This window comes from Musa acuminata, chromosome BXJ2-10 (assembly GCF_036884655.1).
Source record: "Musa acuminata AAA Group cultivar baxijiao chromosome BXJ2-10, Cavendish_Baxijiao_AAA, whole genome shotgun sequence".
Classification (NCBI taxonomy): Eukaryota; Viridiplantae; Streptophyta; class Magnoliopsida; order Zingiberales; family Musaceae; genus Musa; species Musa acuminata.
The window spans coordinates 31159230-31185883 of record NC_088347.1 but is presented as its reverse complement, the minus strand read 5'-3'; the positions used below and the strand labels follow the sequence as shown (position 1 = coordinate 31185883).

Genomic DNA, 26654 nt, shown 5'->3' with positions numbered 1-26654 from the left:
CATAACATGACTGAGGACACACATACCATTAACGTCAATTAGTTGGAGTTTGGTATATGATATTGATAGGGCACCTTTTGGTAACTTGCCCTCCTATCACTATTCACAGCCACCTCAGCATTAAGATCAACACCCCCTAACTCCGTTCCGTAAAAGTCATGACGAAGCCAACCAAGTACAATGTCGTTCCGCAAGAGTCGACCGATCAAGTACAACGCCATCCTGCGAGAGTTGAGACGGCACCGACCGAGTACAGCACCATCCCGCGAAGGTCAAGACGACGCCAATCATGTACAGCGCCAACCAGGTATAGCACTGTCCCACGAAAGTCAGAACGACATCGCTCAAGTACAACATCATCCCGCGAAGATCGAGATAGCGCCAACCGAGTACCACATCATCCTGTAAAGATCGGGACGATATCGAATAAAACATTGTACCATGATACGAAGAACACCCTACATAGGCTCCAAGAGTAAGCCACTGCCCGATGGGTCAACAATCATGAATATGACAGGTACAATTGATCTCCTGACGGAAGGATAAAAATTTATCTCGGGGACGAAGCCAGAGAGGATTCTGAACTCTTATTCCACCCAATTGTAACAAAATCTTCGGAAGACCCCGAACGGACGTGGATGATGATCTCGCGCACCCGGGACTGAACCAACCCAGGCCGACTCCCATAATGTAAAGGATCACTATCAGATATTCATCGGAAGGGATTCCCAAAACAAAAAGAGAAAGCTGAGATATGTTTTTCCGGTAGTCTGGTTGTCCAGTCCGCTGGAGAACTACTAGTGATACCAATATTGTAGACCAAACCCAACCAACCTTTAACCGCCCCATCCGATATGCTCCCAACGATAGACGATTTCAGCTGCATGCATGCTGTTAAGTTTGTTCGTCTAATCTCCACCACAATCTCTCAACTTATAATAATAATTCATATGGGGGCTGACTAGCTGTGTGCAGAAAGTTCACATATATATATATGTATATATATATATAAAGGCAGAAGAAAGAGATCCGTTGGCCCATGGGTGTTGGCGTGCGCTCGTCATACCGATCCTACTCGGTGGTAATCTGTCCTTTCCCGATCGAGCAGCCAATGCTCCTCATACCAATCCTACTGGGTAATAATCTGTCCTTCCCCGATCGAGCAGCCAATCGTCACAAAGCAGCTTTTTTTCTCTCACGTAATCTCAGAAGAGTTGTGGCTTGGCAGATCAGTGGACCAGCTAGTTATATCCCACGGATATCCTTCGTTTTCGCATCTTCAATTACTGGTTTTTGATTAGCTGCAGTGATCTCGACAGAGTAGCCAACTCAATTAATTCGCCTGCCTGTTCCTTCTTCTATCCCAAAATAGACACACAAGTTCATATATATATATATATATATATATATATGAATTGCTGTGAGGATACAGACTCCTTCGCTGGCCTACTGCTCCATTGATTGCTCATCCGTCACAACAAGTTGACGTACTTTATACGCTGTGATCGATAGCCAGCAGATATTGTTTGATCGAGTCTAAAAATCCCTGAGAAATTCATAGATTAAATGCAGCGGCCGTTTAGTTAGTTGCACCTGCACCTCCACCTCCACCTGCCTCGTGTGACGCCCATCTATCGCAGCAAGTTGGCATCGATAGCTCCCCATCGACGTCAGCCTCTAGAGATTGAAAGCTGCGGGCAGAGGGAGCATACGAAATGTCCTCAACTGCGTTTGGTGGCTGCATTTATCGTGACATAGGGTCCGACGATCTGGATTAATAACTCCAGACGACGTGCCACGCAAGTAGATATAAATTGCAGCATCCAGCTGAACTGTGACATATTATCGCGGAGACATACAAACTACTTTATATACATCACGTTACCCCCCAAGCACGCACTTGCCGCTTGTGTTGGCATGCGCGTACGTCCGAGCATTCAGATGCGCAAGCAGGAATACACCTGGAGGAAGTGTCGGCAAGTGAATGATTCCAAAAGACTCTGCTACCAGGAAGGAAGCCTACGGAGAGCAAGCTAAGCATGATCGATCCCGGGAGGACCCAAACTATTGAACTCATTATGCTTCCGCCTCTCTCAGCGTATCGCTTTCACATTTTCCACCTTAAAATTTGCTGTATAATTCTCATCTAAAAATGCACAACTTTTGTATAGATCCTACTCTAACCACAAAGGGAACACGAGCACAAGATCTTGATCTCTTATACACAATGAAATGATTGGATGCACCGAGCTAGTTGTCCTTTCCATAATAACCTCCTCTGGTTGGGAAGCCAATCAAGATTTCTTTGGAGAATCTAGAAACCAAGCAGCTGCTTGCTGTGGCTTCTCCTGCTGCCACCACATTAAACCTGAGACGAAGAGGAAGCACCACCCGCGTCGGGCATAGGTACTGCATTCGAGAATCAAAGGCCAAGGAGATTGGAAATGAAGAGTCGACACCAAACCATGGACATATTCAAGGCAATGTTCTTGCATCCTCAAGTGGGGGGCTTGCTTGGACTTCCATATATATATATATATATATATATATATATATATATATATATATATAATGTAATTTATTACTTACGATTGACATTATGTAATTTATTAGTTACCGATTAATATGATTTTCTTTTAGTTATTGACATTTAGCGTTATCTACCATGGTGCGGTAGAACTCGGGCACTTTGAGTTTTCAAAGTCAATTCGTCAGGAAGAGGGAGTTATATGGGTCAAACTTTATGATCCTTAGTACGGCTTGTAGGAGTGTGTGTGTGTGTGTGTGTGATTCGATCGTTTTTTTTTGACCCCTTGCACCGTCTATTGAGTCATTGGACGTTTACTTGCAGTCTCATTAAAAGATTGTTAGTCAGATTATCCGATCATAATTTGAAGTTTGATAAATGGAAACCCACTCAGTGGTTGATTGATACGGTTCTTATTTCTTTTTCTTTCTTCTTCCTAAATTTCTTCTAGTACCTTTCTTTGACGACGATCGAGTTAAGGGATTTCTGAATCCGATCCTTCATAGTGAATGGTTAGAATCAAATAGTATTCAAGCGGGGATAAAGTTTTATATCTAGAAAGCCAATGGAGGGAGATCGCAACTAACAAACACTAACTCATATATCCTTCTGAGGTACATTTATGAACGATCGACCTGTACGACCAGTACCGCATACAACCGACCCACTGCACATACAAATTAGCAAAGATCAGATGCAGAAGCACCGCATCAAAGTAAAGCAATAGCTAATGATTAATTGCACCTCCTGTCATTGAACGAACATCTCGAGCACAGTTCCGTGTGACACATGCTCATCAACACAGCGGGACATGTCTAGACTATCACATCAGATTATACTACCACGACTTATTTAACTTCAGTTTTTAAGCAAAGATATAACATGAACAATAAAAACGAGCCCACAGAAATATTAACGGTGGGCTCAACTAATATAACTTTTCAGAGAGAGAGAGAGAAAGAAGGCCTGGAACTTCACTGCTAGTTCTCTGTACCACCTGAACTATATAAGTTTCGCTTCTACCATACCATATTAACAGAAACATTGTTTTTCTTTTTCCCGTTTTCATGGAGAATATAGCTGGGTGGGCAGATCACAAGTATATGCTTTTCCTGCTTGTGCTCTTGGACAAATATGATATATGAATTTGAACCATTACCAGAATGATGGCAAGGCTACAATCATTCCCTCCAGTATCTTTCCCAGAAGCCTTTCTTCCTGTTAGATTCATTTTCAGTTGTTGACCGTGAAGATCTACCAATAGAGAAACGTTGCCTCAAAAATGACCTGCCAAAAGACGATTGGGTGCTAGAACTGGCACCCATCTTGGGTCCGTCACCAACCTTCTTATGACGATCACAGATAGCATCTCCATGTGGTTCATTGTCAGCTACTCCAATTCTGGAGAGCTTGTTTCTAGCCTTCGTTTCAGCTTTCTTAAATAGCTTTGCTGCAGATTTTTCTCCATGTGTACAGACAGGGCATGTTGGATCATAGCGGTCAATTTCAGTCGTCATTTTCTCCAAGCATTCAGCATGGTAAATATGTCCACAAACCAAAACAGCAACCACACAATGCTCCATTAATAGCTTCGAGCATACTTTGCAAGTCGGCTGATCAGGAGAGACTTGTGTTGTCTGCTGAGGATTTGATCCTGTTATTTTGCTGCTACTGGAGGTAAGATTATCACTGTCAAATGACCATCTCTCCCTATTTGAGGAAGCCACAAGCTCAGAAAAGGTCCGCATCGACCATCCATCAGAAGACTCACCATGAGAACCTCCTGTAGACAATTCATTGCTGCGGAAAGAGAGCACAAAAGAGTGCCTTCCTTCGGGAGAACTGTTCTCATTAAGGGATTGAAGAGATGGTATCCTGCTATCTGAGATCTGGCGACAGAGTTGAAAGCCTGGTGATTGGCATGCCCTCCTCGATGAAGTAGGATCTAAGGGTACAAAACAACTCGTAGACGATGATGGATCTGCTTGGAACGAAGATGAGGAAGGAGTTGAAGGCACTGAAACTGATATTTTTCTGTTCTCATCAAGGGAATGAAGAGATGGTATCCTGCTGCCGTCAGATATCTGCCAAGAGAGTTGACAGCCTGGGGATTGGCATGCCTTCCTTGACGAAGTTGGATCACATGGTAGAGAACAGCTCCTGGAAGATGATGGATCTGCCTTGTATGAAGATGAGGAAGGAGTTGAAGGCACTGATTTCGAAAATTTGACGTCTGGAGCACTTGCAAAGTACGACAACTTAAGGGAGCCCTTACTCTGAATATTGAATAAAATGGTACCATGAGACTAAGTAAATTCTAAAGTTTCATCACCATAAAGCTTGGTCAATCAGAATGAACTAGTTTTGTTTATTCGATCTCACCTTGCGGGATGAATTGCTTTTGATGGACTGATCATCTGTAAGATAAAAATAATATTAGATGAAATGCCAAAAATTAAAATTTCCAAGAAATCACAGACAATTGTAGTATCAAGTTATTAGAAGTGGAAGACTGGTTTACTTATAGAAACAGCAACAGACAAATGTCCTCATCAAAGTCCTAGAGATAACGTATTACTACCCAAGTTTTTGATCCGGATGCACAATCAGCAAATACATATGATGTATTTACATAATAAACATAAAGACATACCACTTGTATGTGAAAAAATACTTCCCACGTCATTTTAATAGGAACAGTTTATATACTAAAAAATGTGCAAGGTATTTTTTTGGTATTGTGGACCGAAGATGACATCTTTAATCACATCCTTTCAACTAAAGCAATTTTTCAGCATTCTTCTCACAGTATTTCTTCAACTTTATCCACCTGCAGTACTATCCAACTATGTGCTTAGGTAGAGAAACTTAGGTATTTAAAGCGACCCCTTTCTTCACATCCCACTGCAAAATTACGAGTAACTGCTTCATCAAAGTATGTGACAAATCGACCATCTTGTGAATATTATAGCAAAAAAGTAGTTGTTAATTGCAAGGAACACGGTATCATGCTGACTCGGTGTATCGATCACTGGACGAACTAGTACATACAGATCGACTCCAACTTACAACACATGGTGCATTGGTAATACTGGTTTTCCAAAAAATGATTGGAAATTCAAAAAAATCATTTAAAGTTTTTTCCTAATTTATTGGTATATAAATCATATTTAAATAAGAATAAAATGTGTCTAAACCATAAATGAATAAAAAATATAGGTTATAAGAAGGTAAATTTGAATTTAACTTTTTTATTAGGAACTTTAATCACTAATCTAGAGCTTGATTACCACTAATCACCGATTAGGAATTTTAATAATAAGTGAGTGTGTGAGAATGAGAGAGTGAATGAGAGTGTGCATGAGCAAGTGAAGGAGGGAGAGGATTCAAAATCCCAAAGGAGGCGCCACTGATCAATTTGACTATTAGGGCTAGATTTGACCCGTCATGGGTCAGTCAATCTGACTATTACCAACCTGTATCGATTGGTAATTATTGAGTTTCAATCGTATCGACCCATACACAATCGATACCGACCAATACCAGGTTAGTTTTCTACATACCATCCGAAACAGACTTGTCCATATACCGGTCAGCCCGTTTCGTACTGACTTGGGCATTAGGTCAAACCTTCATTAATTGTACAGAAAATTCAAACGTATTTTCTGAACCTTTTGGTCCTCACCCAAGGTTTGATTTATGAACCTTCAGTACTAACATAACAATTGCACATGACTTAGCTGCTAAAGCATATAGCCCAAGGTTAGTTTCATCTGAGAGAAAAAAGTCTGATGGGAAGTGAACCAATTAAAGAAAACTATGAACCTTCTTTCCTAAGATAACATTTGCAACTGCCACACCTCCAAAGCATATAGTTTTATAAAGACCCCAAGAAAAATCATAAAACCATATTGCAGTGTATTACTTACATCCTCTATCTTCCCAAAATCATAAAGCTGATTTGTCCTCATGATATTTTCCCGAAATCATACATACTCCTTTATTAAAAGTTAAAACATCCTTTGGACACATGTTTTAACAAGACTATCTCTCAGACTAAAACCATCAATACCACTAAGATTTCCACTTTACAGTAAACCACCAAAGAAAAATCCCAGTAAAACATTATCCATAAGCAGCATATCCCACTGGTAGTCTATGAAGGGTATAATATTACTTAATTTTTCAGACAACCTACCAGGCTAAACATATGCACTTTGTTCAACTAAGTTTTTTTGACGTGTAACAGTGAGGGATCATAGGCGGAACCAGTATGAGATATCTTTGGTAGAATCTGTCTGCATTTATATTGAGTTGCAAGAACACAGAGTGAAAATGCATCCAGCACTACTGATGTACTGACAGATCTCTGCAAGAACATGTTTAAGAGTTCTAATACCAAGCAAAATCTATAAAGCTGCTGATTAAATAATTAATCTTTTTGATGAAAATGCAGCCTTTCATAAAGTTGTATGTACGTAACTCCAAATTCTGTATCAAGGCATAAATAGTACTAGACATAAATAATCTGGGTTTAATTGAAAAAAGACAGTTTGATTGTGAAGATTGGGCCTGATCACATTCTATGGATCTAGATAAGTAAACAATAAAAAGGAGATTAAATATCTATAAAGAAAACACATATATAGACATCCAATTTCCATCTCAAACTCTTTCAACAAAGAGGATTTAACACTAAATTTCTATTACCTTAATCCTCTTCTTTTACAATGAAAAACATACCACTACATCAAACAAGAGAGAAGAACTATGGCATATTTACCTGCAGAAACATCTTTCAACTTCCCAGCACTCCCAGACCTAATTGGAGATTCATGCCACTTTTCTAAATGGAAAGCATCTGATGGACTACCACTGACAAAAAGGCTTTCAGCTCCAGTGGGTGACTCGCTCCTAATCTGAGGTCCAACATTCCCACTATGATGATGAGAAAATTGAGCAGCATTATCCATGGCATCCTCTATGTGTGTTCGGTTGTCCCACCGAAAGCTCCAAGTAGGAGAGCGTCTAATGTTCCTATATGTTGAAACATCAAACTGAGCTGGGCTCGGCAGGGGTTTGTCTTTCACAGCCACACAACAATTGGCCCCCATGTTGGTTCTGGTACTGAATTTCTTTTCTAAGAAATTAGAATAAGATTGAATTTACAAACAGAAGTCACAGGCTCGTTCCCGATTATGTAGAGACTCAAAAGAGAACGTCATACCTTCAATCTCCAGCTATTCCTACAAAAAGAATATGCATGCCAAGTATTCAGATGCTGCAGAACAACATAAATGAAAATTTACGAAACAAATTTTTCAAAACTTGAGAGAATAATAGCAAGCATCAACTAGAACCACAGAGGTTAGTTAACAAAAGGAGGCACCATACTAGAAGGGTATACAATTTGAAAACTCATCCGGCCTATTTCAAATTGGGAGATGCAAGAAATGTTGAACTCTGTCAATTTTTTCTCAGAGCTTGCTGGATTAAACATTTAAATCAGCCATTGACGTCAAGTCAGTCAGACAAGTACATATGCACACACACACACACAGAGGGAGAGAGAGAGAGAGAGAGAGAGAGAGAGAGATTCCAACAGTGTACCACTGTAAAAGGATCATCAATCTTATCATGGATGATAGAAGGTGACCACCAAGAAAAAAAAAAAAGGCGTAAACTATAAAATTTTGTAATAGGCATGAGGCATCATATGTAAAGCTAAAAGTCACTTGCCCTGATTGCCTTGATGAGCCAGTCATGCATCAAACTAGTAGAAATTTAGGTTGAATATGTAGTCCACAAATCCTCCAACTTTTTCTCATAGTAAAATTCTATTTCCCCTTTCCATCAATTAGTTGAAAAAAAAAGGAAAACAGTGAAAAATCAATAGCAAGACAAACCAAGAAAAGTGTAACCCAAAAATGGGAGTCTTGTGAAGTAACAGTTCGAATCATCAACAACAAATCAAACAAGGAAATTTTAAGCCAGAGAAAAGGGACTCTTTTGAGATTATAGTTCTAATCATCAGCAGATACACTTAGCACTTATCATTACTTAACAAGCAGTAAAAAAAAGTAACTAAAAGAAGTTAAAAAGTTTATCTCAACAAAAATTCAGATAGAAACTAGTAGAATTCCAACTATTTTCTCGTTGCTCCTTGAGAAATCGCCACCGAAAAAAAAAATAACAAAGGAAGGATTGAAAGAAAACAAATTCCTGTAAAATTTCGATTTTGACGATTCAGTATTTTACGATACATCTACAAACCAAAAGAAAGGATGATAAGCCCTTTAAGCAGATAAAAGCTATTGTGGCGTGAAGATGACTTTCTTCGGATCAGATGGCATAAGGAAGTCCAAGTTGTCGACATGAAAAGGCTTCGATTAAACCCAAAACTATATGATCCGAAGGAGGCAACACATCACCTACTTAGTTAGGCTATCTTCTCTAAGTACCAAAACTTGCAGTTACAATCTCAATTTTATAAAATAACAAAACTAAAGAACTACTCGAGTTGGGAATTTCCGATTTTTTACAAAAGAAAAACAGAAAGAAAAAGTATTTTTCGCAATAAACAGAGTTGCACCTCAAGGGCTGAAGAACCCGATTGGTGAGCGAAAGAAAGCACGAACAAATCAAGCCTATGGCATCCGAAACTACGATACGAGAGCATCAGGTCGATCAGGTCAAGGCAAGCCCCGCCGCCGCCGGCTTCGGGATCAGCCAAGTAAGCTCGGGGGTTTCGGATCCAACCCGCGGATTGCTCCACTCTCCACGGGTCCTCGGCCTCGCGGAGAAACCGAGAGAAGACCGAAGCAACGCCTCCCCTATTGCTCTCCTATCCTATCCTATTCTCTCCTCTCTTCGATCGAAAACCCAAGCTCCCATATAAGGAGAAAACTAGGGCATCTACTTTCCGCCCGCTTCGCTTCGTCTACCCTCCGCTTGTTGGTAGGGTTTGAGAGAGGGAGAGGATACGGGTGTGGCTGAGAGCGATCGGGTGTGTACATAAGAGACGGGAACGAGCACGTTAGGGAGCAGACCCGCCGATCTTCACTCGCCGCTGATGTGGGTCCACTTAAACAGCGTCTGAGCGAGAAACCCGGACTCGTGTCAGGGGTCCGACATACTTATCGGAAAATATCGTGATCGTGGGTTTGTGTTATTTTCGTAATTATGAAATAAAAAAAATTCATGTGTTAAGGAAAAAAACAGTTGATTTCTTCGTCAGGCTTCGTCAGGCTAACGTAGTCCGAACCCATATACGTAGATTATCTATAATATTTTTGAGATATAAATATCATGCTCCCGAGATATCATCTACGTACAAATCGAAGTTGAAAAAGGGTCCGACTCAATCCCTTCGATGCTGAATTTAATAATCCAAGATTTCTAAAAATAAATTTGAATAGTTAAAAGAAAAAAAATATTTAAAATATTTTTTATTTAATGATAAAGGGAAGGGTTGGATTGTCTTCTTTATCATAAAGGAAATAAAAGTAAACTTATGATTATCTTTCTTTTCACAATAAATAAAAAGAAAGTTTGTATTTTCCTACGTTGAATATTTGTTTACATATCTAGATAGGTGAAAGGTAACTTGGATCTCATGTAGCAATCACGTGTTTGAAGATAGTTGATTCCTTATCATTTGTCTCTCCTCGAATGTATGCTTCACTTGCAAGAGGAATTCGTAGCGCGTCATTTAGTTTATATGGTATGAAAGTATTCAGAATCTTATCTTGCGGGTGAGGTTTTTCTAACTTAGGTGTATCGGGCATGTTAGGTTTGTGCTTTCGTCGTAGTGAATTTCATTTTACATGAGTTAAGGTTCTCGACTCACGTCTAAAGCTCATTTGTCCTTATGCCTTCGTCATAGTGAATTTGTCTTAGTGTGAGTCAAGTTTCCCGACTCATACATCTTAAGATGCATTTGACCTTGCGCATATGCTATAACGGATTTATCTTGGCACAGGTCGAGTTTCTCAATTCACTTGTCTCGGGCGCATAAGGCCTCACGCCTCCACATTAGTGGATTTTCCTTGATGCGAGTCATGTTTCCCGACTCATGCATCTTGGGCACATTTGGTATTTTGCCTATATTGTGATAGATTTACCTTGGTATGAGTCAGGTTTCCCAACTCACACGTCTTGGGCGCATTTGGCCTTGAGCCTCCGTCATGATGGATTTACCTTAGCGTGAGTTGGATTTCCTAACTCATGCATCTTAGGTGCATTTGGCCTTACACCTCCATGATGGTGATTTTGCCCCTACGTGGATCGGCTTTCTCAACTCAAATGCCTCAAGCTCATTTAGATCTATGTCTCCATTGTGGCAAGTTTATTCTCGTGTGGGTCAGATTTCTTAACTTACACGCCTTAGGCTCATTTGACCCTGCATCTCTACCATGGTGGGTTTACCCTAGTGTGGGTTAGATTTTTTGACTCATACATCTCATGCTCATTTGGCTCTGTACCTATACCATGGCGGATTTCAAGTCCCCACTCTATCGTGATAGATTTCAAATTTTTTCGTCATGGTGTTATTCAAATTATTCCTCCACCGTGGTGGATTTTTAATGTCCTCTCTATCATAGTGGATTTTAGATTTTTCCACCATGGCAGTCTTCAAATTCTTCCTTCTTCATGGAGGATTTTGAGTATCTTCTCCATCATAGTAGATTTTGGATCTTCTTATCATAGCGATCTTTCAGTTCTTACTCTACTATGGCAATATTTCATATCCTCTCTTCGCCATGGTAGATTTCGAGTCCTCTCTCTGTCATGACAGATTTTAAGTCCTCTATCTATTGTGGCATGTCTAAAACCTTCCCGCCATGGCAAGCCTCTTAGGATCTACCCCCGAAGGAATACTTATCTTAATCATAGGAGGAGAGACACATGTCTCCTCCTTATAAATCCTCTCCTCTCATTATTTGAGGTTAATTCCTTCATTTGAGCCTTAAGAGTTCTGAACCTTACTCCCGAGGCCTCCTTAGGAGCATCTCCCCTCTCACCTTGATTCCTAATAAAGTGGGTCAGTTATTAAGTCCTTCATCTCCACATTAGTTCTGCTTACCGAACACTAGTCGGGATATCTCTCCTTTCTTATTCATGTTATTCTCGATCCTCTAGTCGCTAGTCGATCGAGGTTTGTGCTACATTTTTTAATAGTGCACGGGTGGAGGAGGTCATGTCCTCCTCCACCCTTGCAATATTAGAGTTTATAAGAGGCTGGGTTGTTGAGTTTATAAGGAGTTCTCATGGCCGTGATTCGATGGTGAAAGCATCTATCTTGAATCACCTTTGAACTAGGTACTTTATCTTGACCAAGTTTGACCTGCAAGTTTTTCGACTCGATCAGTAACCTTTTGATTCTATCCCAAGGTCTTTCTACTTGTAATGGCATTGAGACGAGCATTCGTCTTCCTTTTCACCCAATGATAACGTTATGTCTTCAATAATGAGAAATATTGTCTTCCCAAATAATGCTCAACTCATGGCATTTTTTTATAGTATTTATCATGGAATACCAATGTATCGACATTATTCTGATTTGTCACTTGTTTCCGATTATGCAAAGGTAAAAGTGGCTACTAAGTCGCTCAGGAGGGCTATAGAGTGAGCAGTGCCCCTTTCAACCATTTTAATACTCAATAGTCTTTGTAAGTTTGGCTACTACTCCCGATTATCGAATGTGCTAGATCTGGAACCTCTGGACTTATAAGTCTGGTATCAAAGAGTAGAGTACTCATATAGGACATCCTTGGTGTCTCAAGTCTAAGGACCAAATATACCACTAGGACTAACGGAATCGTTGTCTAATAATAAAATATTATTAACCATCCAATATTATGTAAGTGGATCAATTAGTAAACTCATTCTCCAATGAAAACATGTATTGTATTCTTAGTGACCACACATGAGCAGCTATAAGACCAACTGCATCTATCATATGAACGAGTATACAACACACTAGTTTGTCTGATTATCTCTATGTCCCTCTCGAGTAACCTATGACCGGGAGTATTTAGGATCCATATTTAAAGGCGAATCGATATCATTATCATGATCTCGTCATGATATAATTCTCATTTGTACAGATCTATGGACATCACAATATATTCAAGCAATAGACAATATCAAGTGATAAAATGTTAAATAGTAATAATAATAAAAAGACTACGTATTAAGTCATACGTGTCATTACTCACGTGATTGGCTTGTAGGGCACCTATGACTAGCAGAAGCAAGTAATGATATTATTTCATACAAATCTCTCAACTTGTTACTCAATCATTGAAGCTAGCGACTCGACCTTCACCCACTTCATAAAGTAGTCTGCTCCCACGGTGAGGAACCTTGGCTAGTTAGAAGTTAGTAAAAATGGTTCTAAGATGTCCATGCCCCATTGGGTAAAGGGTTTTGTATAATCGATTAGGCTCAAATGGACTGTTGGCTAGTGTAATACCTCAGCAAAGTTTTGGCACTAGTGGCACCTCTGGACATAGATCGTGTCATTACATAACATCGACTAGTAGAACCCCTATTAAAGCACCTTGAATACAAAGGTATATTCACTTATGTGCTCCCCACAAACAACTTTATGCACCTCAACAAGCACCTTGTTAGCTTCTTACGGTGTTAGGAACCTAAGGAAAGATTAGTTGGACGACCTTCGATATAAGCAATCTTTAATTATGTAATACTATGCTCGATGACACCTAACCCTTTAAGCCACCGCGGGATCAACAAGGAATGTCTCGTTTATCTCATAGCATAGGATCTCGTCGATCCAACCTAGTTCTGTAGGGAAATCTAGGGGGGCGACATCCTATGCGTAGCATAACAACATTAAATAAAATACTCATATTTTCCAAAGATGTGTTTGTCATCATACGAAGATTGGTGCCCAAAATTCATGAAACTTAAAATCATGTATATTAAATATTGTGTTACTTAGGGAGATCATATATCCTTGAATCCCTACAGATCTCCAAGAGAGAGTGAATGAGGTCAAGTATCATCATCTCTAGCAGTGATCCACATAGTAGAGCTGCGACGATGCTGCTCAAATCTCTAGACCTACTATCTGAGGAGGAGAAGGAGAGAAGAATAGGAGATGACAAACCAAAGAGACTCTAACCTATAAACCATTGGTTCTCTCTTATTTATAAAGGTCCCCTGTTAACATAACTCTTATGAACCCTATCATATTAGGTATTGGATCTCTATCCAACTACTCAAGCTTCTTGGATTAGTGGGTCTCTATCCAATAATTTCTCATTGGCTCTTATTAGATCTCATTCATATAATCCAATAATTCAGAGGTTTATTGGATATCCAATAAGATAAGGGCTCCAACGAATATCTTATATCCGAACCTCTACTCATCGCAACGCTTAACATATGTGTGTGATCCTCTAAGCCTAATATTGAGCTGGTCATGAGTCATACATGTCAGAACTCCTTCGGCTTAATGATTATTATCTTCATAATAATTTACTTGATTAATCGACTACGGACGTACTAAGCCTTTACGTCGTAATCCCCAGAAGATATAGGGGAATACAATTTGTTGGATTTGTCTATCTTCAGTTATTGTATACCTATAGTCTTTAATCTATCTAAAATCCCAAAGATCATATATCGGGCATGGTACTGTCAGACCCATACGATTTCTACTCGAGTATCACTCTTCAAATTCTCACGGAGAACTCTTTCTCTTTCAATATGAATGATCCTAGCTAGGGATTTGTCTAAGCGAGAATACATGGGATATTCCTCTTATGACAGCGAGATCAGATGATCCTCTATCGACGCTCAATAGTCTTCATAAAGTTTGCTACCACTCTCGATGACCGATTGTACTAGATCTGGAATCTCTAGACTTATAAGTCTAGTATCAAAGAGTGAAGTACTCAAACAAAGCATCCTTCGTGTCTCAAGTCTAAGGATCAGATATACCAATAGAACTACGGAATCGCTGTCTAACAATAAGACATTATCAACCATCCAGCATTTCGTATGTCGATAAACTCATTCTTCAATGAGCACATGTATTGTATCTCTGGTGTCCCCACACGAGCAACTATGAGACCAACTGCATCCATCATATGGACGGGTATACAACATACTAGTTTGTCCAGTTATCTCGATGACCCTCTCGAGTAATCTATAACCAGGATTATTTAGTATCTCTATTTAAAGGCGAATCAGTCATATTATCGTAATATCATCATGATCCAATTCCTATTGCACATATCCATTGACATCACAATATATTCAAGTAACAAGTAATGTAAAGTGATAAAATGTCAAATAATAATAATAAGCAAAAAGACCGTGTGTCAAGTCACACGTGTTATCACTCACATGATTGGCTTACAGGACACCTATGACTAGCATGTTCCTCCTCAGTTATAGCCATGTCATAATCTTTAATGGTTTGAGTCTATAGCATTTCGACTACTAGCCACCCCTCCCTTGGGGCTTGGTTGAAGAATAACCTGGCTAATGCATCAGCTTGGGTATTTTCTACACAAAGTACATATAATACTTCTCCATTTTTCATCTTTTGCCTTATAGCTCTTGTCAACTTAGCTTATGACTAGTTATGAATCACTAAACATTATCAACTCCTACACCTAGAGTTCTCGGCGAGTCAAAGCCCTAAGAGAAATACTTCATATTCAACCTCATTATTGAAGATTTTGAACTCGCAACTAAAGCTTCCACATATATCTACTTGTATGGACCTTTTAGGATAAGTCCAGTGCCACCCCTTTTAAATGTGATATAGTTGTCTACGAACAGGGTCCATGCTTGTCGGCTTCATCCTAGGGCTAGGGTGTCAACTCCAATATGAAATCTATTGATGCCTGAGCCTTAATGAGAACCCTCGATATATATTAGATGTCGAACTCATCCAGCTCTACCAACCATCTTAACATCTGTCCTGAGATATCAAATAGTGCAAGGATTTGTCTGAGTAGTTGATTGGTGATCACCTGTATATGATGCACTTAAAAATAAGGACGAAACTTTCTTACCACTAATACAAGTATAAAAGCCAACCTCTTGTTAGAGAGGTATCACTCCTCGACTCCACCTAGTATATGGTTGACATAATAAATGGGTCTTTGGACTCACGAGTTGTGTCACACCATTACCGAACTAGTAGCTTGCTCCATGGTAGCAAAATAGAGGTTGAGAACCTCACGTGGAATGGATGAGAGTCATGACAACTTGGCAAGTTTCAGCTTCTCAAATGTCTCTTGACATTTTTTAATCCAGGGGAAATCGTTCAAATTTTTTAATACCCGAAAGATGGCAAGCACTTGTTTTTGGACAAGGATAGGAACCGACTAAGTACTTTATTCATCCTGTTAATATATATATATATAAACATCATTGAAGCAAAATTGAAAACCACGGTTCGAAAGCAATTGAAACCTTCTTCCATGTTCATGGAATGATCTAATCCAAGTACATGTAAAGCAAAGAGGTTTATTGTAAGAATAATGTGTGGGTAACTTAGATCATCCATTGTAGCATCTAATATATTTTGCTTCATCACACATGACATATTCACATGGAAACGGAAGGGACATGAGCATAAATTTGTATCTCAAGACAGTAACTTCCGATACATATCTTAGGAACCAAACAGTACTTAACTATAGATCACATATAATGAAAGCATTAGCTCGAAGTAACCAAGTGTTGTTCCCCAGGACCAAGCAACTTCGATTAGATCAGTTGGGTATGAGCTTGAAAGGAGGCTTGGAAAGAGATGGAGAAGGATCGTAGCTTCCGTAGTCTTTTGTATTGACTTTGAGAATCCTGTAATGAACAATGGAGATTTGTTGCTGGTGCAACCCATGCTTGGATAAATCCTGCCGTCAATGCAAAAAAGCTTTGTCAAAAGAAATATAAGAAGAAAGATAAACTGAAATTGTCTAACTAGTGATACGTAATCACTCAAGTGAGAAGACGCAAAACAAGGATTTTTCCTCTGGCTAACGCCTTCTTACTTGGCTCTTCTTTTGGCATGATTTTAGGAGTTTGTGTGATCTACTGGAACCACACCTCTCTCTACTTCACAATTCTCGTTTGCCTCTCGTTCTGTTTCTTAGTCATCATCGGTATGTACGTATATACCTCAGAATTATAATTAGATTTGACGGATATCTACCTTCATCGTGGACCCCGCTGGTGCTGCGTATTTACCAAAAATCCTTGTTTGCCGCCCTGCAAAATCCATTACAAATGAAGCGTGCATACAAAACCTATTGAATATTTTTCCTCATACGTTACTACAATTTAAAGTTAAAATAATAATAAAAAATCATATCAAGAATGTAGTTTGCGAGTAAATGTTCTCAAAGTTTATAGCTGTTTCGTTGACGGTGTGGATGTTGTCACTTGGGGTGGGTGACCATCCATACATTTTCGTTATATTCTCCTAGAAAAAGAAAGCTGCATCTTACACACTGGAAATGGAAAACTAGCGAGCGTTCCATATACAAAGTGCTTAGCTTCTGATTCTGGGTTCTTGGTAGATCCTTAATAAATGCATTAGCTTCTTTTTTTCTAGTACCTCATACTTCATATATAGATAGCATTGAGGAGCTTGCGAGACGTATATGAGGTAGTAGCTAGAGAAAAGAAGCTAAACATTTATAAAGGATCCATCAAGATATGCTTACTACACGTATTGAGGAGCTTACTAAAGTCTAAAAGAAAGGGTTAAGAAACATATTATGATCGGTTTATTTGATGATGACTATCTCTGCGTAGCATTTGTCATTTTTACGAGAAGCAGAAAAAGGTACAGATATTAAACGCTACTTATAAAAGATGGTTTTGATATTGGATGCGTGATTAAAGCTGTTTAAGCGCGCCATATATCAAACTTCTCCTTCATCTATTCTGAGCCCTTGTTTCTTCTTCCTTCTGCTTTCATTTCCACGCTCTTGATGCTTCTTTTAGTAAGTAGTCCTCGGTTCAAACGAAAGAAACAAAAAAGAAGTAGGAGAAACTTGTCCTTCTCGATTAGCGAAGGACAAGTTTATGTTTGTTAACGAAGGCTGTGTCCGTAATAGCGACAAGAAAAAAAATCAGGTGAACCTGTCAAGTAAACTAATTTTGGTGTGTGCTTCGACTTGATCATATTGCAGAATGTATTGTTCTCTGCATTACTCTAACCAGCATGGAGCCTATTACGCTAGGAGAATGGAAATTACCCAAAAGACTTGCCTGCCAATGCAATGGATGGAAGTGAAGCCAAGACGATAATTAGGAGGACAGTGAGCTTCTTGGGAGCCACGAAGACCATGATGGAAATCTTCCCTGAACTCCGTCGCAAATTCTTCCTTTCCTTCTTCTCCTTCTCCTCCTTCTCCGAGCGCATAGATAGATAAGAAGCGAGGCTTCGGAATGGAATGCAACCAGCAGCGTTGGTTGGCGAAGAACGGGTGAGAGATCGGGTGCGTTGGAGAGTCAATTCTTTAAACGTGACAAGGCGAATCCCACTGGACTCTCAGTTTTAAGTTAAACGTAGAAAAAGTGGAGAGACAGTACTTTCTCCATGGAGCATTAGGAGCTTAGATAGTAGCCATAAGCGACTCTCTCTCTCTCTCTCTCTCTCTCCGAGACTGACTTCAGCGCGTGCAAGTCATCGAGATGGCAACACCGCAGCATGCTTGAGATTTAAGCCATCAACCACCATAGAATAAGCATTGTTTTCAGAGAACCGGCTGCTTGAAGAATAAAGCAGTGGTGGTGCTACTGGGTGTCCTCAACTCTTTACTTATTTCAAACAAAGCCCGATGTATATGTAGTGTAAGACTATTTGGTTGCCTTCTTTCTTGAAATTGATATTAGACGCTTAAGTATGTTGGTACGTGCAGGGAGGCGAGGGATGGGAGGAACATTTATTCTTCAAGGGAACCACCACGTTCTGTCGTAGTCTAACGAAGAGAGGGGACTGGCTTTTCTTCGAAACAAGAGGAGCCGTAGTGACATATTCGCGGCTATCAAAGTGGCTTGGAAGCTACTGCAGCAGCAAGCCGACCCATATAAAAGAGAAAGGAGGGTGCCATGCGTGAGTGCGATGCACTGTAACCTTGGGGATCATCGTTTCACCTAAAGAGGACCAGAGAGTGTATAAAAAGTAAACGAAGTGGATGCGTAGTGCTTCAAATAATCGACGAGGACAAGGACATGGAACCGACCACCCCGCTGGAAGACAACGGTGGAGAATGAAGTGATGCGTAAGGTTTTAATATTCCGATGCCTTTAGTCTCAGAAAGTGGGTTTTAATGTAATTAACTTTATGGAAAGTGACTTGACCACTATTATGTTATCTACAATAATCACAGTCATGCGATGGCTGAGTGCTGCGTCGTCCGATGCTGAGCTGCGCACCAAAAGTATCTTTCGCCTAAATATATTAACCGACAATGAACGATCGCGTGGAAAGAGAGAGAGAGAAGAAATCCAAGGCAGGGCTTATGGCCTGGACACGTGTGCGGTGTGTGCCAGTGCAACTCCTGGAATGTGGTTTTCTATAAATGGAAAGCGATTTGGGGGAGACACTCACATTTTGGAGGAGGTAATAAAAGCAATTTCCCTTTTCAAATTATTTAGACTCGTTTTTCACATGAATATGAAGGCTCACTCAGTTTTAACCCACAGAAATTAGAATATAATATATATATATTAAATTTTTTTTCTACAGTTTAAAGTAGCTTGGAATCTTTTTCTAGAGACACTATATATCGTGCTGTAGCACATGTGCAAGAACATGCGACCAAAGTTCCCCTTCTCTTGCGCAGCAGTAACGTAGGGTGAGCCGTGCACGACCCATCGAAACGCTGAGATTCCAGCAACTCACAGACCGAGCTTGATTGACCCCAGGCTTCTGATGCAACATGACATGATTCGACCAGTCAGATCGTGATCCACAAACTCTAAAAGCCTAGATTTCTCGATAGTTACTGTATCTCTCGAGAGGACTTGCAGCAGTTGCAGATAACAAGCTGCATCCCGTCCCTCACTCTATTCGGCCTTTTTCTTTCTATGCAACATCTGCGTTAATCTATCTCACCCGTGTCTCAGACAGCACATCCGTTGACTGGGCATTTGTCTCGCTGCTAGAAGCTTTTTCATGAACGGAGACCATATACCTGTTAAGAAGAGCCTTTGCAAGTCCAGAGTGGGACGTAGGAATGTGGGCTAGAGTTTTACGGGCCGGGGCAGAAAGTTGAACGTGCCTTCATGTTTAAATGGGATAATGAGCTTGTTCTGAAAAATGATCCATGGGATAGAATGAACAATGTTCTGTCCGGATAGAATTCTCATGTCGACGAGCATGAGAGATGGAATTCTCATGCGTTGGTCAGCCCGCACCAACCATGCATAAACAGGATTTCTTTTCGTTTCCGCATCATCATCGAACACAAACGAAGGACTCCTCTAGTGGTCGTTATCAGAAAAAGCGGTCGAAGCGAAAGAGCAAGGACGGGAAGGGTCGTTTTGTTTCTCATGACGTCGCTACCACTTCCACCATCTCTGTGGCTGTAACACTCGAACGTTCATCTTTCCTGCCGACTGGTTCTGACCTCGTGGTTGGGCCACTTCAAATAGGATTGCGTGACACAGCGGTCCCGAGCCCTCTCCGTGTGTCTTTCCTAAGAAGGCTCTGCGCACAGTGGTTGCGTGAGCACTTATCCACCCACCACCATCAGCTTTTCTCGGCCTCACTTCACCTTCCTCCCAACTGCTCATCACGCCATGGCCACCAAACGGTCGAGGCTCGCTCTTTTGGTGGTGCAGAGTCGTACGAGTTTCCACAAGCAAAAAGCTCGCAGGAATACAAAGCCACTACACGAGGCGGTGGCCTTCTGATTCCTTCTCGCCTCAACTGGCCTCGAGGCCATCGATCTGAACCAGCAATGCGACCAAAGTCACTTCGTCATCGTGACATGCGTCGGCGGTACTAGTGTGTAGATCACAAGTTCCACCAGAGTGCAGCCCACCGTCCGTGGAGCTCGATGTGGGCTGCAGAAATTTCGTCAACTTCTGAACACACGTTCATCCAAGGTTCGTCTAGATTACAGATAGTAGCATGAAGATGCCAATACGTTTATGGAAAAAAGAAGTCTCTTTTTTCTTTTAATTGAATAAAAAAGTTGTAACATGGAGAACTCTTTCAGAATCATAATAAAGGCGAGAGAAGATTACCGATTAATACCTTAAAATACCCAACTTTGTGTTTAACTCGATGCATCGCTCGGTTAATAGCTTTCTCGATGTTGAAGAAGGCTCGCAGTGCTTCTTGTATTCTAAAGAAGTCTGACAACTTCCCGTCTCGTATGAATTTGAACGTGACAGCCTTTGTCGACGTTGATGTGCTAAATCTATCTAATTTAATCGACGGATGGAGGGGCAGGCAACAGTGGCCGAAAGGGAAGGCGATCAAATTGCATACATTAAACTTACGCATACCTAAATGCATTAAATAAGCAATATCAAATACCTGTGCTTCGAGAAAGCTGTTGATCTTAGATTTCTGTTTTGAGACAAACGAGGAGAGCATCTCAGATCACACAGTTTTTGGCCATATCTCTGCTGATAGGTAAAAAGAGTGGGCGAGGGTTCAGCTATTTTTCTATCGAGTTCGCTTCCAGATGTTAGATGTATATGATATAATATTGGTGCGGTGGACCAAAGGAAAGCTATTATATAGGTCGACACCATGGTACTTAAAGCAGGGCCATCAGCGTTCAGTGGTCCACTCGCTCGCCACGCCAAACATGACAAGGACAAGAAGTTCTCATGTCCCAAGACGGAAAAATAAATAATAATAATAATAATTTTTTTATTATAAGAATAAATAATGAAGATGAAATTCCGGCTCATAATTTTGTAATATATTATTATTTTTTTTACCGATTAAACTAGTTAATATCTTTAAAATAAATAAATAAATAAATATTTATTGTTGTTTACGTAGCTCTCAGCTAAGTAAGTACATGGACCAAACGATGCAACCAACATTAATATCATGATCAAGAGCACTTCTAAAGGAACCACCCATTAAGCACTTCTGTCCACTTAAGATCGACTACCTTCTGCATCTATTTTTCACGTTCGTAAATGAATATTTATATATAGAGAAAGAGAGAGAACAATTTGTCAGAGGATCTGACCGTGGAAAGAAGCATTTTGAATGTCAACCATCCAGGCAGTACTCCTTGGATGGTATAATCCATACATAGACGCAATCTTGATGTTTTCAAACAAAGCACCTTTTTGCATCTCACCTCGGGAATTACTTGTGAGAAAGAGAGAGAGCAATACACTATAAGCCAGTATTAGATAGAAAACAAAGAGAAGGATTACACTCGGCTGCTTTGGATAGTAACCCACATGACATGGAGACCAGAATAAAAACTTGGGTGCACAGTTCCCTGTTAAGGTCACTTCTCCACCTCCGTGGTTTTCCTTCCGTCTTTAATTTCTTCTTCTTTTTTATCTTCACTCACTGGTCCACACCAAAGAGATTCTTAGGGTTCGAGATGTTCTTCTTCTGCCCATCCCTCGATCACACCCCGAGATAGTGAACATCACGGTAGCATAGGACCATGATGCATCACGAATTACACCACCAAAAAGATCAGTCCAAAAAAGAAAGGGTCCCTCCTGAGGCCCCCGTGATAGCGGTCTAACAGTACAGCTGAGACGTGTCTGCGGAGGCCATCATCATGGGCTGGTTCGCACCCATCAAGTTCCATGGCCTCACGAAGCTATCCGACGGCTGAACCAAGTCACCGATGGCGCTGCCGATACCACGCATGTAGTGAAGGATCTGACTCAGTGACTGCAGCGTTGCGGTGAGTTCCATCGTTTGGGCCCTGAGCACGGAGTTCTCGGCTTCCACGCCGACGTAGTGCTGCGTGGTGACGCTGAGGGCGGTCAGGATCTGGCCGTTCTCCTTCCTCAGCTGGCTCACCTGCGCCGTTAGATCATCCAAATGCTTCTGTTTCCTCATTCTGGAGCGGCGCGCTGACTCCCGGTTCGACAGCATTCGCTTCTGCTTCCTCTGGTTCATCAAAGCCTGCAGGTCCTCCTCGGACTGGGACTGCCCAATCCGGCTCGAACCGGAAGAAGTAGCGCTAGGAGAGGCCATGAGACCTAACAGAACTATATATACACTAGTTTTCTTAAATATTATCAATGGAAGTGCAACACACCAAAAGATATTGAGCAGAGGATTATTATTGCGATCGAGATTGTATGTAGACGGTAAGCAGGTAATAGGAAAATATATAGAGATGTAGGTGGTATGATCTGAAAACAAGTTTATGAGAAAACGTAGAACCAGTAAAGGAACACCACTGAGAAGGACTGAACCAAATGCGTCCGGCGCCTGAGTGTGGAATTTATCATAAACCCCGAAAGGAGGATCTCACTTAGGATAGGCGACATCTATCAGAAACATCAAGAGCAGCCTGTTCTGCATGTGTCGACAGAGGAAAACGTTTTCTGAGGAGGTAGGCCGAACTCCGGAAGCCGAAAGATGTGGCAAAAAGAAATCAGATTTTGTGATGAATCTTGGCAGAAAGAAAGATGAGAATATTGGCAGGAGCAGCCACGAAGAAGTTAGATTTGTCAGGAGGGAGTTTAGATTTAGAGAGCAAATAATCCAAGCTCCAGGGGAATAGGTGGTGGGACGGAAGGCAGTTTCCTACGTCGAAGACAGGAGGAGGAAACCAGAGGAGGTGGAAGAGAAGAGAGAACAGGGAAGAGAGCAGCAGAAGCTGAGTATTTAAGAAGATGGAAACAGAGAAATGGGAGGTGGAAAATGAGAAGCAAGAAAGGCGAGGGGAAGAGGCATTGGTTGTCCAAGAGAGTGGGATTTATAGAAGCAGAATCTGGGAGAACGGAGATCTAAAATGTTGATGAAGAGAGAGAGGGAGAGAGAGGTTGTTGTTGGGGCATGTTGGGTGGAAATGGGCTCTCCCACAAGAATCCAATTCCAGCTGGACAGCACAGCCCAGAGCAATTAAACTTCCAACTATTTTATTCTCAATTAATAACAAACAATTATTTTATTCTCATAATAATAATATATTGGTATTTTTCGACAGACAGACAGACGGCGGGCGCCCTTTTCCTCTCATTTATTGGACCGAACACGCAATCCATCGGTAATTGCCGAAGTCATAATCTTACCACCATCGTCTGAGCGCACAGGTTTTAACAGCGTCTCCTTCCTCTCTCTCTCTCTCTCTCTCCCTTCCCTTTCTTTTTTTTTCCATCTCTTGCAATTATCTATCTGATGATTTTTCATCGAATAAAGGAAAAAAAATGTCATGCGCTTTTCTGGAAACTTGTAAGAAGAAGGCCACTCCATCTACGTTCTCCCGATATTTTTTATCGTCAGACCAGACTACGTGGAGAAGTTATTGGACTCCGGCCTTCGTAGCTTGCTCATTTTTCATCCTAGTACCATCACTCAAAACATGCTGCATTCCCTTCGACGTATGTTAAATTATCTGAATGCATGTGGATGAGCTCTCTCACCTTGTTCATCGGAAGGAGATATACAGAAAGAAAGAAAGAAAGACGGACAGATTAGGGAGAGAAAAGACTGCACATATGGAAGAAGGTGAAAATCTCATTCACAGATTACCATGCATCTTCTTGACCTATTCTCATGAAAGTTAACCCCTTCCCTTTTTTCTTTTGGAATGCATCCGCAACCGTCACACGTGAGGATCATGAAAGGGTGTGCCCAGACAACTTTTCAGCGTTTTCCCTTTCCCTGGCGTGCTGGTGGCAGAAGAGAAAGTTTATGGGTCACAACATCCTGCGCTTCGATGGGCCACCGGAACAAATCTATTTCATTTTTCCGTCGTGAGACCACCGTCCGCGAATCCTCCTCCTCCTCCTCCTCCCGGCCAATGAGAGGAGTTTGGATCGAAATTAATAGGTAGGAGTTTGGAATTTGGCCTCGTCATCATTGTGGTGCAAAATCAGCTTCTGCATTTCTTAATTCCAAAGGTCACGAAGCAGATACAGATGCTGTAAATAAATAAGAAAAAGTAGAGCACCATCCGGTTAAGAGCAACGACGAACGTGCACCCCTTGTATATTTAGAAGGCTGTGTTTCTGTAATGTGTTTGGAAAAGCAAACCGTGAGAATCTTTAGTACAGGAGTGATATGTTCTGATGGTAACATAAAATATCTAAGCAAGAATAATAAGGTTCGCATGCATTGCATCGAACGCTAAAGCAGCTACTGTTGGAGGTGCCATGCACGCATCCGGACTCCAAGTGACCCTTGTGCTATAGCTACAAACCATCCTTCTAATCCACAGGATGAAAGAAAAAAAAGAGGCCAGCTTCATGGACGTATTCACGCGGTCTCTAACCTTTTTTTTGCAGGATATGCTAATTTTTTAGGGCATATCCGAGTTCAGTGCTGGCGAATCAACGTGAAACCACCCCCGTCCCCGCATCTGCACCCCTGTCCGAGTAAAATGCATGTGTTATCGGAATAGAACCTTGTCTTTAGCACTATATCGATGACCATAGATTCTGCTATGCTCTTTACAAAGGATGTCCACATCATTCCAACTTTTATGCCTGGAGGGAGAGGCTGCAATCTCTCTCTCCGCAACAAAAACAACAGCAATAACAACAATTGGTAAATAACAATAATAATAATAAATAAATAATAATTGGTGGAGGCAAACAGGCCTACATATATAGTCTTTGGATTTGATTGGCATCTTAGCCACTATCCATCATCATAGATTCTTGGCATTCATTTTTGAAAGCCCCATCCACATTGTGGTCAAGCATAGATCGTAATATACCGACGGGGACGAACTAATCAGATCTACCAACCAAAAGTATAACACGGCAAACGAATTTGTGGAAATTTAGGTCATTGGATGGCTGTGGAAGAGATGAGTGATGCTTTTAGATTTCCCAGCCGGCTCCAAAGCGAGGAAAGGTTTGAATTCTGTCCCACCATGCGATGTATTCTAGTCATGCTTTTTCACGTATAGATGAGTGATGCATGCACACCAATCTCTGGAAACAATATCTCCTCTTTGATGATCTTGGTCAACATAAGCATCAGATGCCCATGCGAAACATTTACACTAAAAAGGACTCGACTCCTGTAGGACCTCCCCCTTCTTTTTTGTTTTTTTTTTTGGTGGGTGGGGGTCATGCATACGAATGATGCACCGAAAGGACGAAAGAACTGTGGTTATAACTATTAGTCAATATAAATATTTTGTATAGTATATTTTGCAATCAACTCTGTTATAAAGATGTTTCCTACTTCAGATGGGACCCCTTCCTTCAATTTTTTCGCATTTCATTTTTTGTAGTAAATTTAATTTTTAGATAATAATTGTCATCTTTAGAAAAATGTTTCATGTCAAGTCTTACCTCTAATGCCTACTTAGGTTACGATGATTATTCGGAAAACCACGGAGCTGCTAAAAATCCATATTCGAAAGTACAAAGCTTTTTCTAATTAAAGATTATAAATCGTCGGGACTATCAAACATGTGTTTGTGACGTGTTTGGCATACACGACGAACAAAAAGTCTGACCAAAATATAAAAATGTTAGTCAAGTAAAAATAGTGACACAACGTCATCACGATTCCTCGACTGCAAGAGTATACATACAATAAAGCTCATAATATGCATTATGATCATCTTCCATTTGTAGATGAGTTGATATTTTCTCCCTATGAGACGCCATTGACGAGAGTCGGTGTGGTCAAGGAATGCACTGGTACTTAACTCTCCTGCATCGTACTCCGGTTCCCGCACGCTGGTAAAAAGACCAAGTAGACCAAGGTGGCCCAGTTAGATTCCCTCCTCGATATTGGACGCATCGTTCTGCATAGAACCACATGGTGTCGGATCTCCAACTTCAAACAACGACAATAACGAGAAGCCTTCATGTGACCTACTGCCTTACTTGCCGATCGCAAGTACTGACATTTCTTGCAGGAAAGCATGGGCAAAAGGTGCGTTCACCAGCTGGGGAATCTACGCATGCAGCTTTAGACCCGTGGCCT

General features: G+C 40.9%; 3 protein-coding genes across 5 annotated transcripts; all 3 read right to left on the bottom strand.

Annotated features, from left to right (window-relative positions):
- Positions 1-3243: 3243 nt before the first annotated feature.
- LOC135625138 (uncharacterized) lies at positions 3244-9543 on the bottom strand. Of its 3 annotated transcripts, none has more exons than XM_065129500.1 (5): positions 9120-9542; positions 7755-7773; positions 7311-7667; positions 4910-4944; positions 3244-4803 (listed from the first exon to the last, which is right to left on the bottom strand). In XM_065129500.1, exons 3-5 carry the CDS (start codon positions 7639-7641, stop codon positions 3709-3711), a joined length of 1461 nt encoding a protein of 486 aa, XP_064985572.1. In that variant the 5' UTR covers positions 7642-7667; positions 7755-7773; positions 9120-9542; the 3' UTR covers positions 3244-3708. The 3 variants fall into 3 exon arrangements, with proteins under 3 accessions (XP_064985572.1, XP_064985574.1, XP_064985573.1); XM_065129502.1 differs by having other exon boundaries at positions 7311-7564; XM_065129501.1 differs by having other exon boundaries at positions 7311-7773; positions 9120-9543.
- A 6585-nt stretch (positions 9544-16128) lies between these two features.
- Positions 16129-18336, bottom strand: LOC135624318 (protein CASPARIAN STRIP INTEGRITY FACTOR 1-like). The gene is made up of 3 exons (XM_065127798.1): positions 17795-18336; positions 16731-16786; positions 16129-16431 (listed from the first exon to the last, which is right to left on the bottom strand). Exons 1-3 carry the CDS (start codon positions 17946-17948, stop codon positions 16291-16293), a joined length of 351 nt encoding a protein of 116 aa, XP_064983870.1. The 5' UTR covers positions 17949-18336; the 3' UTR covers positions 16129-16290.
- A 3562-nt stretch (positions 18337-21898) lies between these two features.
- Positions 21899-23481, bottom strand: LOC103968798 (bZIP transcription factor 44-like). Its single transcript, XM_009382115.3, has one exon. The coding sequence runs from the start codon at positions 22728-22730 to the stop codon at positions 22266-22268; it is 465 nt and encodes a 154-aa protein (XP_009380390.2). The 5' UTR covers positions 22731-23481; the 3' UTR covers positions 21899-22265.
- Positions 23482-26654: the final 3173 nt, after the last annotated feature.

Bases quoted from the DNA above. Each gene is read 5' to 3' on its own strand.
- LOC135624318 (XM_065127798.1), bottom strand. From the start codon at position 17,948: ATGCGCTCGGAGAAGGAGGAGAAGGAGAAGAAGGAAAGGAAGAATTTG. The intron at 16,787-17,794 runs GCAAGTCTTTTG...TGGATTTTGCAG, and splicing joins TCCATCCATTGCATTGGCAG to GGCGGCAAACAAGGATTTTT. The intron at 16,432-16,730 runs GTAGATATCCGT...CATTGACGGCAG, and splicing joins CAGCGGGGTCCACGATGAAG to GATTTATCCAAGCATGGGTT.
- LOC103968798 (XM_009382115.3), bottom strand. From the start codon at position 22,730: ATGGCCTCTCCTAGCGCTACTTCTTCCGGTTCGAGCCGGATTGGGCAG.
- LOC135625138 (XM_065129501.1), bottom strand. From the start codon at position 7,641: ATGGGGGCCAATTGTTGTGTGGCTGTGAAAGACAAACCCCTGCCGAGC. The intron at 4,945-7,310 runs GTAAATATGCCA...TTTATCTTACAG, and splicing joins GTTGAAAGATGTTTCTGCAG to ATGATCAGTCCATCAAAAGC. The intron at 4,804-4,909 runs GTGAGATCGAAT...TTCAATATTCAG, and splicing joins AAAGCAATTCATCCCGCAAG to AGTAAGGGCTCCCTTAAGTT.